A 16,003-nucleotide genomic window follows, 5' to 3' on the forward strand; every position below is an offset into this window, starting at 1 on the left:
AAGGGCTGTTGACCCCCGACGATTCCAGGATTCACGAACCAGTGATCCAGTGCACGGCCGCTCCGGATTCTGCCAGGAGCAGACAGAGTTTCGCAGCACTACAGCTGGGCAACCTCGGTCCGCAGCGTACCGGCTCAAAAGCCTCAAAAGTCCATGCAGAAACAGCAGGGTGAACAGAAACCCGTAGATGATTAGGAAGGACTCGCAAGCAAGAATCCAACTACAATCTCGTGAACAAACCAACGACGCCGGCTTCTGGTTTCACTTCCCCGGATCCCCTCTCCTCTGTTTCTTTTTTTTGAAACATTACCCCTCTCCTCTGTTTCGCGACTCGGGAGCAGGCGCGCACGGACAGAGGGGGGCGCCGCGCCCACTGCCGGGCCGCTTGCCGGCTGCCGTCCCCACTCGGGACACGCCGCACACCAGCACGGCAAGTGTACGCCAAACTGTTACCACCGCTGCTCCAGCGTGGCTCAACACTTCGACACGTATGAAGTTCCTATGCTGTCCTCCTAAGTGTAACGTGTTGAACATTATTGTCCAATTATGTTTACGAAGTCTCTAGCACCGCTCCATTGGAAATTTTACTTTCTGCTAGTCCTTCTCTCTTATTTCTTCCATGAAACTCAACGGGAAGGAAACCAAAAATATTAAATGCACATGAAAGAAAGTAAAATCGATGGTCGAAAATGAGTCAAGCAAACCTTCATAGAAAAAAAAGAAATGCCTTGCAACTCTTTTTTCATCATCGGTTCAACCTCTTCTAGCTCTGCAAGTATAGTTGTGCACGAGTTTTCTTGAAATGAGAAGTGGTGGTGTTGCATAAAAGTAATGCTTATCGCTCACAGTAAAAATGAATCATGTCTAGAGAGACAAATGCTTGGAGGCTTTTTTAAAATGAATAATAAGAACTGTTTCCGGTACTTTCATCAATCAATGTACACATCAACAATAAGGACCTCTTTGGTACAGCTCCTGAAACGACTTCAGCATGGGCTTCATGTGAAGCTGTACCAGACGGTAGTTTCCAAAATGGCTTCAGGGTGAAGCCCTGGCGGAGCCGGAGCCAAAATCAACAAGAACGCCGGAGCTGGAAAAACTGGCTCCTCCCGGCTCCCTGCCCATCCGCGCATGGACATGAAACAAATTACGCGATCCGCCCCTCCACCGGTTGAGCAAGCACGCAGCTCTTCCCAGGTTGTGCCGACCCCAAAGAAACCATGCTGTGCCTTGCTCGTCTTCGGTGTGCCTCGCGCTCGTGCCCTAAACCTCGCGGCGCAACCATTGCCGAGCAGCTCGTCGCCCTTCCTTCTGCGTCAATGTCACCAGCTCGATTGGAACCAATTAGCCCTCAAATGGAGTCGCCGCATCCTCCTCTACCCGTTGCGGCACTTGCCCGAGGATCCACCAGCTAGGGACGCCGGTGATGGCTGGAATCAGGGCCACGGTCCACAGAGAAGAGTAGACAACAGCCGAACATGGCTGTTCATGTACTTTTCGGATTGGTCCCTAGGAAATCATCAAATCTTTCCTTTCTTTCTATGTGCCTTAACCATCTTACCGGTAGCCCCTAGAAAGATTTAGATATTGATTCATCTAAATTAAGGCCAAACATACCATTCAATTTAACAAACAGGTCAAGTGTATCCAGGGCAGATTGGACAATTGACATTTTCAATCCATTCATAAAGACAGGAAGAAGCCGTTTTGCCAAACGTTTTTGAAACGGCTTCAACTCACCAGAGAAGCTGCTCTAACAGAGGAGCTAGAGACAGAGACGTTTTTGGAGGAGCCGCAGCCCTGCCAATAGGGCCTCTTTGGAATGAAGGAATATCAAAATGTAGAAATAGGAAAAATATAGGAATAGAGTTGCATTACATTTGCAATCCTATAGGATTTGATAATGTAGGAAAGTTTGTAATAGAGTGTTTGGATGCAACATAGGAAAAATAAAGGAACGAAGAGAGATAGATACAAAGGAAAGTTTCCAAGATGTTAGATCTTAGTTTTCCTCCAAAATTCCTATGGATTCATTCCATGGGAATCCTAAGGAATTTCATAGGATATAATCCTTTGTTCCAAAGGGACACATAGAAAATTTTCCTATAGAATCCTTCAAAATTCCTTTAATTTTCCTTTGTTCCAAAGGAGGCTTAAGAAAAATGGAATAAGATGAAAAACGAAATTAATTTCTAACATTTTGTACGAGTGGGCAAGCTTGAAAACCGTTGCACACCAAGCTACAATGCTGCCGACCGCAGAGGATCCCTACGAGCTGCTGCTGCTGCAGACTAGCGAGCCGGCGCCCACGCTTGTGCACACCCCACTAGGCTCAGCTGTCGTCTCCGGCGCCTTTTACCGACCCCATAGCCCCCAGCCGCACGATCCGAGCCGTGCAGTGAGCATTGGACGGCTAGGATTCCTCGTCCAGCCCAGCTTTGACCGTGCGGCAATGGAGAGAGATGCTACCCCACCGCCCAGCTCGCTGCTGCACACTACCCCACCACTCCTCTACCTCCGCGCCAATGCGCCTCCCCAACAATTAAACGGCCAAACCCCTCCCAACCAGTCCAAACCCTGCAACAGTAACCACGCGCACTCATCACCCTCGCCAAGCTAAGCTAAGCTAAGCCCAGCTCGAGAGCTCCACACCACCATGGCAGCAGCCGGAGCAAGGTCGCCGCCGCACCCGGTCCCCCTCCTCCTCCCTTTCTGCCTCCTCCTCCTCGCCGCGCTGTGCCCCGCGGCGCGGGCGGCGCGGTTCGCGTGCAATGCCACGGCGCCGCGGGCCTCCACGTGCCAGGCGCTCATCTCCTACGCGCCGCCCAACGGCACGGCTACGGCCACGCTCGCCGCCGTGCGTGCGCTCTTCCAGCTCCGCTCCCACCGCGCCCTGCTGGCGGCCAACGGCCTCCCGCTCTCCACGCCGCCCACGGCGCCGGCGCCCACGCCGATGCGTGTGCGCCTGCCCTGCCTCTGCTCGGGCGGCGCCGGGGCCACCTTCCAGCGGCCCACCTACCGGGTCCGCGCCGGGGACACGCTCGACGCCATCGCCCGGGGCGCCTTCGCGGGCCTCGTCACCTACCAGGACATCGCCGCCGCCAACAACGTCTCCGACCCCAACAAGGTCGCCGTCGGCCAGCAGCTCTGGATCCCCGTGCCCTGCAGCTGCGACCCCGTCGGCGGACAGCCCGTCGTGCACTTCACGTACGTCGTGCCGGCCGGGAGCTCCGTCGCCGGCATCGCGCAGGAGTTCGGCTCCACGGAGGAGAACATTCTCGCGGTGAACAAGATGCCCGACGCCAAGGGCCTTCTCGCCGGGCAGGTTCTTGATGTGCCGCTCCGAGGTAGGCAATCTACAGAAAGGGGCTTCCCTTTAACCTTATTCCTACCAGCTCGTGTGTTCTCGATTTATTCGACTTGTTTTAGTATATTCCTTCATCTAAAAAGAAAGTAGGTTCACTTGCAGTGATTTTGAGCTACTTTGTTACTGTTGTTGCTTGCATATGGCTTGCGAAAAGTTTCTGATAAAAGTTGCTATTGACGGATAAGCTTTGCCGTTGGGCAAACAGAAGTTCTTATCTCTTTTTCCCTCCCCTTTGTACTTATATTCTATGCCTGAAAAGGTTCAGAGGATCCTTTTGCGATTGTTTGCCTGAAAAGATTGTGCTTCTGGTTTCATCAAAAAAAGATTGTGCTTCTTATTAGGCAAAAAAGGGGGATTAAAAAAATTGGTACTAGCATTTCTGTTTGTGCCCTCTCCATACTTCTGCTAGTTTGCAAGTAGCTGCACAGAGCATGCCTTCAACTGTTCAACCATAGCTTTTAGCTTCGAAACCAGCTGACGGTTTGTATTCTTGATGAAAGACGTGTAGATTGCTATATGGGGAAATGAAATGGTATCTCCAACTCCAACAGCAGTACTGTTACTGTTATTGCTTGCTTCAACAAAAGAAATGTTGTGGGTCATAGTTCAGGTCTTTTGAACATTGCGTTTGGATATGAAGTTCAGAGCATTGACATTTGTCGCTCTTTCGAATGAAGTTTGGCTGAACTAGATTAAAGTAGCAGAAAATTACGATTCAGAAAGTATTCTATGTTATAGCTTCACATCATTGGAAGCTTGTTCATGACACTCACCTTGTTTGTTTGCCATTGTCGTAGTCTTGCAATTGCTACTGCTAGTATTGTGGACTTAAACTACAATTCAACCTTATGTCCTTTTTTTTTTTGAAACTTACTCCAACCTTATGTCCTGTTCTTTATCTTTCTGAGTGAACTGGACTATTGGCATCAAGCTACCCTGTAATGAGCGTTCAAATCTTAATTGTTTCAGGAAGTGTAATGTCTCGTGTCATTAAGATGGCGTTCTCATTCAGTCGTACACATTAACTCAGTTTCATTTTGGGGCTAACGGTTTGCATATGTATGCAGCTTGTGGTTCTGCCATTAGCAACACGGCCATTGACCGCAACCTTCTTGTTCCAAATGGAAGCTACATCCTCACCGCCAACAACTGCGTGATGTGTGGCTGCAGCTCCAGCACTTGGCTGTGAGTGCTCACTCTACCGAAACTCATACATGCTGAACCAATCTTTGTGACCAAATTCCGACTTCTCAATGCTCCATGGTCTTCAGGTTGGACTGCCAGCCGACACAGGGATTAAGCTCGTCGTTCTGCCCCGCCGCCAAGTGCGGGGACATGTTCCTCGGCAACACATCCTCCACCTCATCCTGCGAGAGCAGGACGTGCTCCTACGCCGGGTACACCAACAGCACGTCTTTCGCCATCCTCACCAACATCACCACAAGCAACGTGTGCAACGGTGAGTACGCCCCAGTTCTGTTTGTAACAGCCAACAGGCAATAGCTATCATGTTGTGTACGCTCGGCAGTACTTAACTATGTTGCCATTGCTCCCTTTTTTGTTTTTGTCACTGGCAGCTGGGATGTCTCCAATGGCGCAGCCGGCTCACTCCTCGGCCTTCCGGTTGGAGCCGTCATGGTTCAGATGGACGGAGCTGGTTGTCTCGCTTCACGTCGTCCTGCTTTGTGTAGGCTATCTGCGCCAGGACTGAATGTTTTTATCATTAGTATCTCTCGTTAAGACCCTGGCCCTCTGATTCCTAGTTTGATGTTTGTGAGTAATCTATGCGGTGTTTGTGCGAATTTGACCTGTAGCTGGTTGGGTTTGCAAGTGCAAACGCGAGGGGAACACTTTGTTTTGTGTTAGAAGGTAGATCAGGAAACATTTGTACTTCGTCAAACTTTTGCAAAGATACTTTCTGTGGCTATGATTTTAGCCTTTTTAGTGTTCCAGAACCTGGCTGTTTTAAGGTCATGTTTGGATCCCATGGCTAAAGTTTAGCTGGTTAAATTTAGCCACTTTGGATCCAAACGGGTCCAGCTAAAACGCAGCTAAACTTTAGCCAAGCCAAAAACAGCTTTAGCCATTAGCTGATCAAGAGTAGCTAAAACCAGCTAAAAGTGAGCATAGTCTAAAATACCCTCGCATTTACTCGCATCTACCCATGCCGCACCCATTGGTCTCCTCCCGATCCCCTTTTCCCGCAGCGCCGCACGCCATCCCCTTTGTCGTGCCGCCACCCATCCCTACCGCAGCGGCGCTGCATCCCCACCGCATCGTCGCGCTGCGGTGGCAGCGTCGCACCGCCACTGCATCACCGCGCTGCCGCCCATCCCCACCGCCCAATGACGACGGCAGCGACAACCCATCGTGCTGCAGCTGCATTTGCTTCGACATCGACAACACCTTGCTCATGGGCTTCTTCACGCGCTGCTCGCTGCCACCGCTCACCGACGCACGCCGCTTGCAGGGCTCGCCCGCCAGTGGCCTTTGCACCACTGTTGGGGACCGGTAAAAAAACTAAACACCCTCGAGTGCCGTTCGTGGGTAAAAACTCTCTAACCTCACAAGTTCTTGACTAAGGAATAAAACTTAGTTAGCCTCGTAACTTCTTATGGAAACTATTCCGATAGTGAAACTCGTAACTTCGTATCCTCTTTGTTACTTTAAGGACTCGAAGCTGGCAACTATTAGTTGATGACTAAACTCCAATTGAGCTAACTCTCGAGTGTCCGAACTCAATCTCGAACACCAAGTTTTCACTTTTTTACTCTTTACTCAGGAACGAAACCTGAAAGGAGACTTAGCGATGTTATAAGTTCTCGGAACGGCAAAAGGAACCAGGTGCCACAAGGTTGGACAACTATCTCGGGCCGAGAGTGGAGACGCGAGGCTGGAAGAATGATCTGGTGCGAGGATAAAGTCCCGAGGTTGGAAGGATGGAGGCGTGAGAAACGTGACCACGTGGAGGAATTCATTTTGTACATGTTACCCCCAATGTCTTTTATGTACGACATATATTAGGAATGTAGTGGTTGAGAAAGGATATTATCGGAATGTAAAGTGGATCATGAGTCACTATAAAAGGGGAGCCCTACCCCGTTGTAAAGAGAGACCTATTGTTTTCCGAAACTTTCAAGTGTTATCTATTTTCATTCATAAATCTGTTTGGTATCAAATTTTTTTGAGACCAACAGGGCGCCCACCGTGTTCTCAGCCACGAAACAACTCACAATGCCACAACCAAAGAAGTAGAAAACCACACCACAGGAAACCACCAAGGGTGAAAGAGAGTAAGAGAGAGGACTTGTCCCTATTGATCAAGACGACACAGACACCCAAGAGAAATAAAAAAGAGTCGAGGCTAGCTTACGAACAAGAAGTGAGAAAAAAAAAGTCGAGGCGGAGACAACAAACCAAGCACAACCTGAAACAAGCATAAGAAACGATCTACTTGGGGCGGTAAAAAAAGAATTAGCCTCGGTATTAAAGCATCTCAAAACCATGAAAAAAAGAAAAGGAAAGATTTGCTCAAGAATTGGAAGTACAAGGGCCAGTGGCCACCAAAATAGCAAAAGTAAATAAAAAAAAGCTAGTGGAATTACAAGAAGAGTTGGATGAAATGCAATACTTGCAAAACACGCCACCACAACCACCACCTTCGAGATAGCAGCATATCATGAACGACGTACCTATCCCGCGTGCAAATCCCAACCTCGCTGGCCACAATGTTCCAATGATGACAAGTGCTTACGTAACAGTTGATGAAAATTCTTCATTGTCCTTGGGCTTGCAAACGGCTCCATGGCCTATAAACTACAAGGCGGTCATGTTGCCAAAATTCCATGGGCAAAATGACCCTTGATAGTTCCTCATGAGCTACGAAGCTGCAGTAGCATCTGCTGGACGAGATGACGTGGTTTTAGCCAAGTCCCTAATCATAGCCTGCGAAGGAGCAGCGATGAACTAGTACTCGCTACTCCCACTACAGTCAATTCACAGCTGGATAGACCTCAAGACAAAGCTAATACAAAACTTCCAAGGCTTCCATCGAGCGACATTAGACCCGAGCAACTTGTTTCATTGCATCCAGAAAAACAAAGAGCCCTTGGCCAATTATGTCAGAAGATTTGTGCAATTGAAGTCACAAACTCCGGATGTGGACGAAAGCGTAGCCATAGCAGCCTGCATCAGAGGACTAACACCAGGCCTAACGGCTTCGCATCTAACAAGAGAAAAGCTAAAAACCATGGAATCTTTGTTCACTAGCTGGAAAAGTACTATAGGTCAGATGAGGATCACAGAAAAAGAGTGATGGAAAGAAACTGCCAAAGGCAAGCTCAAAAAGACCAAAATTGGCAAGCCTCAAAATACAATTTCGCACAACACCAGCAGCCATACCCAGCTCAACACGTGCTACCAATCGAGGGTGCTCAATCCTCACAACAACAAAACCAAGATCATAGTAGGAAGCCCCAACAACAACAGCAAACAAACTATGGCAATGGGCAGAGAGGTGGTCACACGGGAAGAGGAAGAGGCCAAGGTAGAGGACCTCCGAGGCCGCACAATCAAAACAATCAACCTTGAATGTTCTATTGCACTTTTCATGGCAAGAAACTAGATCATGCAACCGACTTTTGCCCAGAAACAAAAAAGACCTTCGAAAGAATAGCTGACGAAAAAAGAACAGCCGTAGCACCCAAAACCATCCACCAAACCTGTTTTTGGCCACAACAACCATACTTCCAAGCTTACCCACATACAAACCCAAATACTAACCTCACAAACTCTTTTACCAATCCTCCATTCAACTACCAACCCATCATGATGTGGCAACCTTCGCCACAGTATCAACCTCAAAGTTAGCAAGCCTCAAACTGCAAACTTCGCACCTTTCCAGCCTCTACACGATATACCACTACCTCCACCAAACCTACCCAATCAAAAATACCCAAAGCCGAGCCTAACAATACTCAAAATAACAACCTAGAGCACTACCCACCTACGGCATGATAATGCCAATATCAGGAGGATCCTTGCAAGAACTCAAAAATCCAAAAACCAATTCAAACGCCTTGCCCACCTAGGGCATGATCATGTCAATAGCAGGTGGATCCTCTCTAGAGTTTGAGAATAAAAGGCAAAAACAAAATTACTTCAGACAAGTCCATTCCATCATCCCTAACGGGCCCTCAGCCAAGACAGAATGGGCATACATGCCCATCTCCTTCACGGAAGAAGATTTTAAACTTAAAACAGCCTCGCATAATGATGCGATGGTGATTGAGGCTATCATGGTAGGGTGGAAATTGGAAAAGTGCTAGTCGATAATGGAAGCTCTGCGGATATCATTTTCACAAGTATGTTTAGAGAAATGAAAATTGATCCTCATCTGCTATAGCTGGCAGAAATGCCACTGCTTGGCTTCGTGGGAAAGCCAGTTTGAGCCTTGGGAAAAATATCACTACCGGCGTCATTTGGAAACTTAGACAATGCTAGAACATAACATATAGCGTTCGATGTTGTGGAGATGTACTATCCATACTTTGCTATCTTTGGCAGGGGATTCATCAATAAGTTCAACGCAGCAATAAGGCCGCTATTCGTGTGTATGAAGATCCCAGCTATGAAAGGAGTCATTACAGTCTTGGCGACCAGCAAACAGCCAGGAACATTGAAAAAGGTGCAACCTTGGGCTAAAAAAATGTACACCATCTAGCAAGACCTGACGAGGCTGAGCCATCAAAAAAGAAAAAGCCATACATCGAGCCTAAGAGAGACAGAGAAAAAGTGAAAATGAGCGCTAACGACGAAACCAAAAGAGTGCTGCTAGATGACTGCATTCTAGATAGAGCTGTAACAATCGGGGCTAATCTCCAGCCCAATGAAGAAAAGCGACTAATCAAATTCCTAAAAAAAATATGGATGTCATCGCATGGTCAGCAAGTGACCTGCAAGGGGTTGATAGGGATATAATAGAACATAAGTTAGAAATAAATAAGGGCGTGAGAACCAAAAAGCAAAAGCTTCAAAAAAAAAGTTAGAGGACAAGATACAAGCTATCAAAGTAGAGGTTCAAAGGCTAGCTGATGCCAATGTAATATGCATAGTCATGTACCCTGAATGGCTGGCAAACACAGTCCCGGTCAAAAAGAAGAACAACAAATGGAGAATGCGTATAGATTTCACTGATCTAAACAAGGCTTGCCCAAAAGATGACTTCCCACTAGAGAGAGTTGACAAAGTGGTAGATGACGCTGCAAATAGTGAAATATTGTCACTACTGGACATGTTTTTAGGTTATCACCAGGTGCGAATGAAAAAAGAAGATAAGGAAAAAACACATTTTATAACTCCATTTGGGATATACTGCTTTGTAAGAATGATTGAAGGGCTCAAGAATGCGGGGCAAACTTTCTCAAGAATGATAACAATAGTCCTCTGTAAGCAACTTCGAAGAAACATCCTAGCCTACGTAGATGATATTGTTGTAAAAAGTGATAAACAAGAGGATCATATTCATGACCTCGTAGAAACTTTTGCCAATCTAAGGGCAGCAAACTTAAAGCTAAATCCAGAAAAATGTGTATTTGCAATTCAGCGAGGCAATGTCCTGGGATGCCTGGTCTCAACAAAAGGCATCAAAGCTAATCCAGATAAAATTCATGCCCTCGTTGACATGAAAGAACCAACTTCAGTAAAAGATGTGCAAAAGTTGACAGGAAGAATGGCAGCTCTCAACAAATTCATCCCAAGAGCTGCCGAACGAAGCTTACCTTTTTTCCAGTTGTTGTGAAGATCCAAAAAAATTGAATGGTGGGAACAGCAGAGCAAAGCCTTTGTAGAGATAAAAGACTACCTAACAAACATGACAAAGTTGTGCCCGCCTGAGCCAAAGTTCCTGTTGCTTCTATACTTGTTAGCCTCAAACTCCGCAGTCAATGCTGCCTTGGTACAAGAAAAAGAAATCAAGGGCAAGCCAAAACAAATGGTAGTATATTTCGCATCAGAAGCACTCTCAGGCTCAAAGCTGTTCTACTCAGAGTTAGAAAAAATTGCCTATGCTATAATCATGGCAGCACGCAAACTAAGGCATTACTTTGAGGGTCACAGAATAGTAGTGGTCACCAACTAGCCGCTTCATGATCTATTCACAAACATGGAAGCCTCGAGAAGAATAACAAAATGTGCATCAGAGCTGTCTGAGTACGTGGTGGACTTAAAAAAAGAAGCGCAATCAAATCTCAGGTTCTAGCTATTTTCATAGTAGACTGGACATCCCCATGCATTAGCCAAACTAAGATCGAAGTCCCATGGATCATACATTATGATGGGGCTTGGTGTGACAAGGGGGCTGGAGTGTCCACCATCAACACCTGGGAGTGAAAATCAAATACACCGCAAGGCTTGATTTAAAAAATGAAGCAAGGTCCACCAACAACACTACTGAATATGAAGCGCTACTCTTGGGGCTAAGAAAAATGAGGACCTTGGGCCAACAAGTATTTATTGTGAAATCAGACTCAAAAGTAATTCAAGAGCACATTGAGAAAACAGCAAGGGTAGAGAGCCAAAGCTCGTGAAGTACTTGGCCGCGGTAAGATCAATGGAGAAATATTTCAAGGGATTCACAGTACAGCACATCCCAAGGGCAGAAAATGATGAAGCAGACAGACTAGCCAAAGTAGCAGCACAAAATCAACCCATGCCTCCTAATGTGTTCTATGAAGTCATTCACTCACCATCAACAAAAGAACAAGCCTTGAAGGTTATAAATGCCATCACCAGATTTGACTGGAGGGCTCCAATCATGGCCTATCTAAGGGGACATTTCGAGCCTCATGACAAGGCTGAACTAAGCAGAATGAAACAAAGGGCTAGGGGCTATGCCATAATTGATGGAGAGTTGTACAAATCTGGAATACTGGCTCCTTAGCTAAGGTGCATAACCTCGAAGAGTGGAAAAGAATTACTAACTGAAATCCACAATGATTTTTGTGGTTCTCACATCGAAACCAAAGCCTTGGTGGGTAAAGCCCTAAGACAAGGATTCTACTGGCCAACCGCAATCCTCGATGCTCGAAGCTTGGTAAAAAGTTGTGAGACTTGCCAAAAGACAACCAATCAACAAAAGGCACCTTCACTACCAGTACAGCTCATACCACCAACTTGGCTGCTGCAGAGATGGGGCATGGACTCGGTGGGACCGCTACCAACCGCTCAAGGCAACTGCAAGTTCGCAGTGGTGGCAGTCGACTACTTCACCAAATGGATCGAGACTCTTGTATGGCTCTGAGGCAATGACGCCTGAGGAAATCAAAAATCAAAGCTTGAGAGTGCTAAAGAGATCGAGGCTTCCTTAGATAATGAAAAGATCGATAAAGATATGATAGAGCTTGACATACTACAAGCAGCAGAGAACCTTGACAAGTACCAACAAGAAATAAGAAAGTGGAGGGATAAGAAGGTAGTGAAAAAGGAAATCAAGGTGGGAGATCTAGTTATCAAAAAGAGAAAAAACTGGGAGAACCTTGGGAAGTTACAAGAAACTTGGGAAGGGCCATATGTTGTCGCTCGAAGCAACAGGCCAGGATCCTTTTACCTCGTAGATCACCTTGGAGCAGAGTTGTCACACTCTTGGAATGTGGACAACTTACGCAAATATTACCCATAGTCGCTACACTTACAAAAGCCTTCGACTTGTGAATCTATAGACAATGTCGAGGGCACAAAATTTACTATATCGTATTTACTTTTTCGCAAACGGACTATACTCTTTTCCTTGCTAGAGGGGTTCCACAGTGGAGGCAAGGTTTTTAACGAGGCAGAGCCTTGTAAACCTTTTACATTCTAATGAAATACAACTCCTCCTTTATCTTGCATTTCTGCGCAACGATGACTTGCGTTTTTGCGCAACGACGACTTGTGTTTCTGCGCAAGATCTAGCCTAAAGCAACAACAAGTTGCGAGACCTCACATTTCTATGTGACGAAAACTTGCATTTCTATGCAAGATCCACCCTAAAGCAATGACAAGTTGCGAGACCTCGCATTTTTGTGCAACAAAAAACTTGTGCTTCTGCGCAAGCATGGGGCACAAGCAACAACAAGTTGCAGCATTCGAGCCTCGGACTCTTACGTGATGAAGAACTTTTACCTAACCTCACAGGTTTACAAGTTTTAGATGATCAGTTTGCATAAAAAATTCTACCTAACCTCGCAGTTTTACAAGCTTTACGGTCGAAGCAACCAAGAGTTGCAATTTCGACCCAACTTTACATTAAGTGCTTAAGTCAACAAAACTTGGAAACAAATTTTTGTCAACTTATCTTTAGAACACTCAAATACACAAGCTTTAGCAAAAGCGATAAAATAATCTTAAAAAAAGGCACCAACCAACACATTTCACACAAAGGAATGAAAGGGGGAGTGACGTTTTTTTACCAGAAAAGCCTCTTCATCCCTTTGTGTGAAAAATGCATTAAGGCAACAGATCAAATAACCCACTCAAGACTAACAAATCATTCAACAGGCATCACAAATCCTTAGTAACCTAAACAAAACCCTCGTAAAAAGGAATAGGGGGTGACGTTTTTCCAAAAGAAAAACAGTATTCATTCCTTTCTGCTACAAATTTTGTTACAAGTCCGAAAAGAATTTCTATCGCATAATCAAGACTCCAACCTTGAAACCTCATGGCCCTAAGAGCCAAGAGGCTCGAAGCCTCAGAAAATCAACCTGGCATAGCAATCAAACATAGAACAACCTCGAAGCAAAAGGAATTCGTGAGAAATAGTGCATGAGCAAAAAGCACGAGATGACAAACACAACAATTAGCAACTACGTTCAAACAGCTTAGGTCGAAAAGATATCCTGTACAGCAAATGTTTACAGCCACCAAATATTACAACCGGCAAATGTTTCATTTCCTGAACCTAAGCATTACAGCGATCCAAATCCAGCCTCGAGCCTATGCCTCGTGTTGCCCAGAACCACCAGCTTCACCTTCCTTCCTCGATTCCTCTCCCTTAGCCTGTTCAAAGTAGTACCAGTTAGAATACAGCTAGAAAAGGTACAAACATAAAACAAGAGTTAATAACACAAACCTTTGCAAGTCGATCGCGAGCAACTAGCCTCACATGATCGCATCCAGAAGCTGCCCACAATTGTTTCAAGAAATTTTTCTTCACATTCTTAATATTCTTAGACATCTCTTGTTTATCAAGCTCTGAGGCTAAAGGAAATTGATAGTTGCATGCCCCAAACTTCAGAAAGTCAGAACATCCCTCACTCTCCAGTAATTTCAACATGCCCTCGTAGCAAAAAAAAGGCAGCGTAGTCGCTAGCTCCAGTAATGACCCTGGGCAAGTACTCAAACTCTTGGTCCATCCAATCAAACATTTCTTTCGCACCCTTGTCGGTAGGGAAAGGAAGGGGCTCATCACCAAACTCTTCCAAAGCAAGTTTATATCCATCATGAATCTGAGCAAACCTGGCCTTTAGCACCTGCTCCACTTCATCAATAAAAACTTTTTGGTCCTCGAGGCTCTTGCCAAGCGTGTGGATCATCATGAACTTTTTAGTGCAAGCCTTTTTCAAAGATGAAATAGTTGTTGAATCTTTTTCAATAATGCTCCGAAACTTCTCCAGAACACCAAGATTATCTTGTGAATTTTTCTCCAAAATTTCCACCCTCTGAACGAGGTCACTGTATGTCTTCACAAACAATTTTTTGTTCTTCTTTAAGTCTGTATTCTCCTCAAAAAGTGAGGTCTAGAGGTCATTCAAAGCCGTGTTCTCCTTCTTTAACCTCGCAATCTCAACCTCGAGTTCCAGAATCTTGGTGCTGCGGCTAAGTGCGTGTTTCTCTTTCTCCTGGAGCCTGTCAACGTCAACTTTACCAGCAATCACAGCCTAAAAGGAGAAACCACGAAAAGTAAGTAAAAAACCGAGAAAAAGACCGCATCGCTTAAGCACCAAAACCTTGATAGTCGCAAAAGCAATACCTTATACCTGAGGGTAGTAGTTATTCTTGCCAAGTGATCAGGGTCATAACACCGTAAAGATTTCTCGTACTCTGTCAAAATAGCAAATGTCATATAAGCAAGCAAAGATCAAACGAAACAAGAGACATAATCAAAATACTAACCCTCGGGGTCAAATGCACTGCCTCGAGTGTCATCTTGAGTAGAGGACTTAGCCATTGTAGGGATCTGAGGAATTTTCTCTTTTTACTTGGCAACCTCGCCCTCCTCAGGAACCTCAACAGAAACATCAATTTTAGCCTTCCACAAAGTTGCCTTCGCTGTTTCATCTACAACACGGAGTGAGTCCCTCGACCCCCACAAAAGCACCGGATTTTAAGGATCATCATCCTCACCTGACCTAGGCACATGAACAAACAATAATTTCTCCCTAAGATCGGTGCCAAAAGCCTTGTTGTAATCAGCCATGGACTGGGGCAGAGCGGAGCCCTCGGGTAAAGGATCCACCCTTAGAAGCATCGAGGGCTCGTTGTATGGCTCTCCAACTGTGCCAACAGTATTTTGCAATTCCATCAAAAATTTAATAGAGGCGCCGCTGGAATCTACGAAGCTTAATTTAGGCGAAAATTTGATGATATTTTTACCTAGCTCACCACGCACCGGGTTAGGTTTGTCATCCTTGGCAGCATCAGCAGCCTCGGGGTGTAGCTCTTTTCGAGGAGATCTTTCCTTAGCTCTGAGGCGCAAAGACAAAGCCAGAGACGAATCCTCGTCCAAAAATCGTTCGTCATCAACATCATCTTCCGGGACATTTACCATCCTTACTCCGGTTTTCTTTCCAGATTTTTTCAGCTTCAATCCAGCCAAGGCTCTGACGGCTTTGAGCTCTGACTTGATCGTATCCGACTTAGCCTCGGACTCGTTCGTTGTAGGCACACAGCTCTTGACAATCCCGGCTTTTTGCCAAAAATGCTCAACTGCTGATTGGCATAAGAGGCCTAACCAAGTAAGCTTTTCTTCTTAAGAGCCTCGAGGCCAGAGGTCTTGGACTTCTTATTGATCTCGACCATAGGCAAACAAGATGAGTCCTCAGATTTCTTCTTCTTCTTCCCCTTGATGCCATTCCCACCAATCTCAACAGAGCCAGTCACGCCAGTCTCGTGCATCCGCTTGAGGGTTTGCGAGGTTCGGTGCGAGGTTCAACCTCTCTGCCCATCTCTGAAAAAACACGGTTCACTCGGAGATCACGCGTAACAAACTTACGAGTAGACATAAATTTATTCTCATGACAAGGCCCAAGAATATCTACAGCTCGCCTCTCGATCTCGTCAACAAAAGCACCAGCGTTGACCCCCTCCGACAAACTCATTCCAAAAACTAGAAAAGGAATCAGTCTTGGGTACCATGGTACCGTCTTCATCACAATTTCCTTTAGCGCCCATCCGCGAGTAAGGGGCTAGATGTCGGCAGCCAGAAATTCCTTTACTAGGTCTCACCCGACAATAGACGAGCAAGCAAGAACAAAGGCATCCTCGCAAACCTGGAAAGCCTTTTTCTTAAAAATGGAGGAGTAGTTGGAATGTTCAAAGGGAACATTGAGCTAAAAAATGGGTAGAACAGTCGACCATAGTCGGAAGCCTCGAACATAT

General features: G+C 45.9%; 1 protein-coding gene across 1 annotated transcript; it reads left to right on the forward strand.

Annotated features, from left to right (window-relative positions):
• Nucleotides 1-2,540: 2,540 nt before the first annotated feature.
• Nucleotides 2,541-5,311, forward strand: LOC117842535 (chitin elicitor-binding protein). Its single transcript, XM_034723009.2, has 4 exons — nucleotides 2,541-3,347; nucleotides 4,435-4,552; nucleotides 4,639-4,826; nucleotides 4,945-5,311. Exons 1-4 carry the CDS (start codon nucleotides 2,657-2,659, stop codon nucleotides 5,076-5,078), a joined length of 1,131 nt encoding a protein of 376 aa, XP_034578900.1. The 5' UTR covers nucleotides 2,541-2,656; the 3' UTR covers nucleotides 5,079-5,311.
• The last annotated feature ends 10,692 nt before the right edge of the window (nucleotides 5,312-16,003 follow it).

This window comes from Setaria viridis, chromosome 2, assembly GCF_005286985.2.
Source record: "Setaria viridis chromosome 2, Setaria_viridis_v4.0, whole genome shotgun sequence".
Classification (NCBI taxonomy): Eukaryota; Viridiplantae; Streptophyta; class Magnoliopsida; order Poales; family Poaceae; genus Setaria; species Setaria viridis.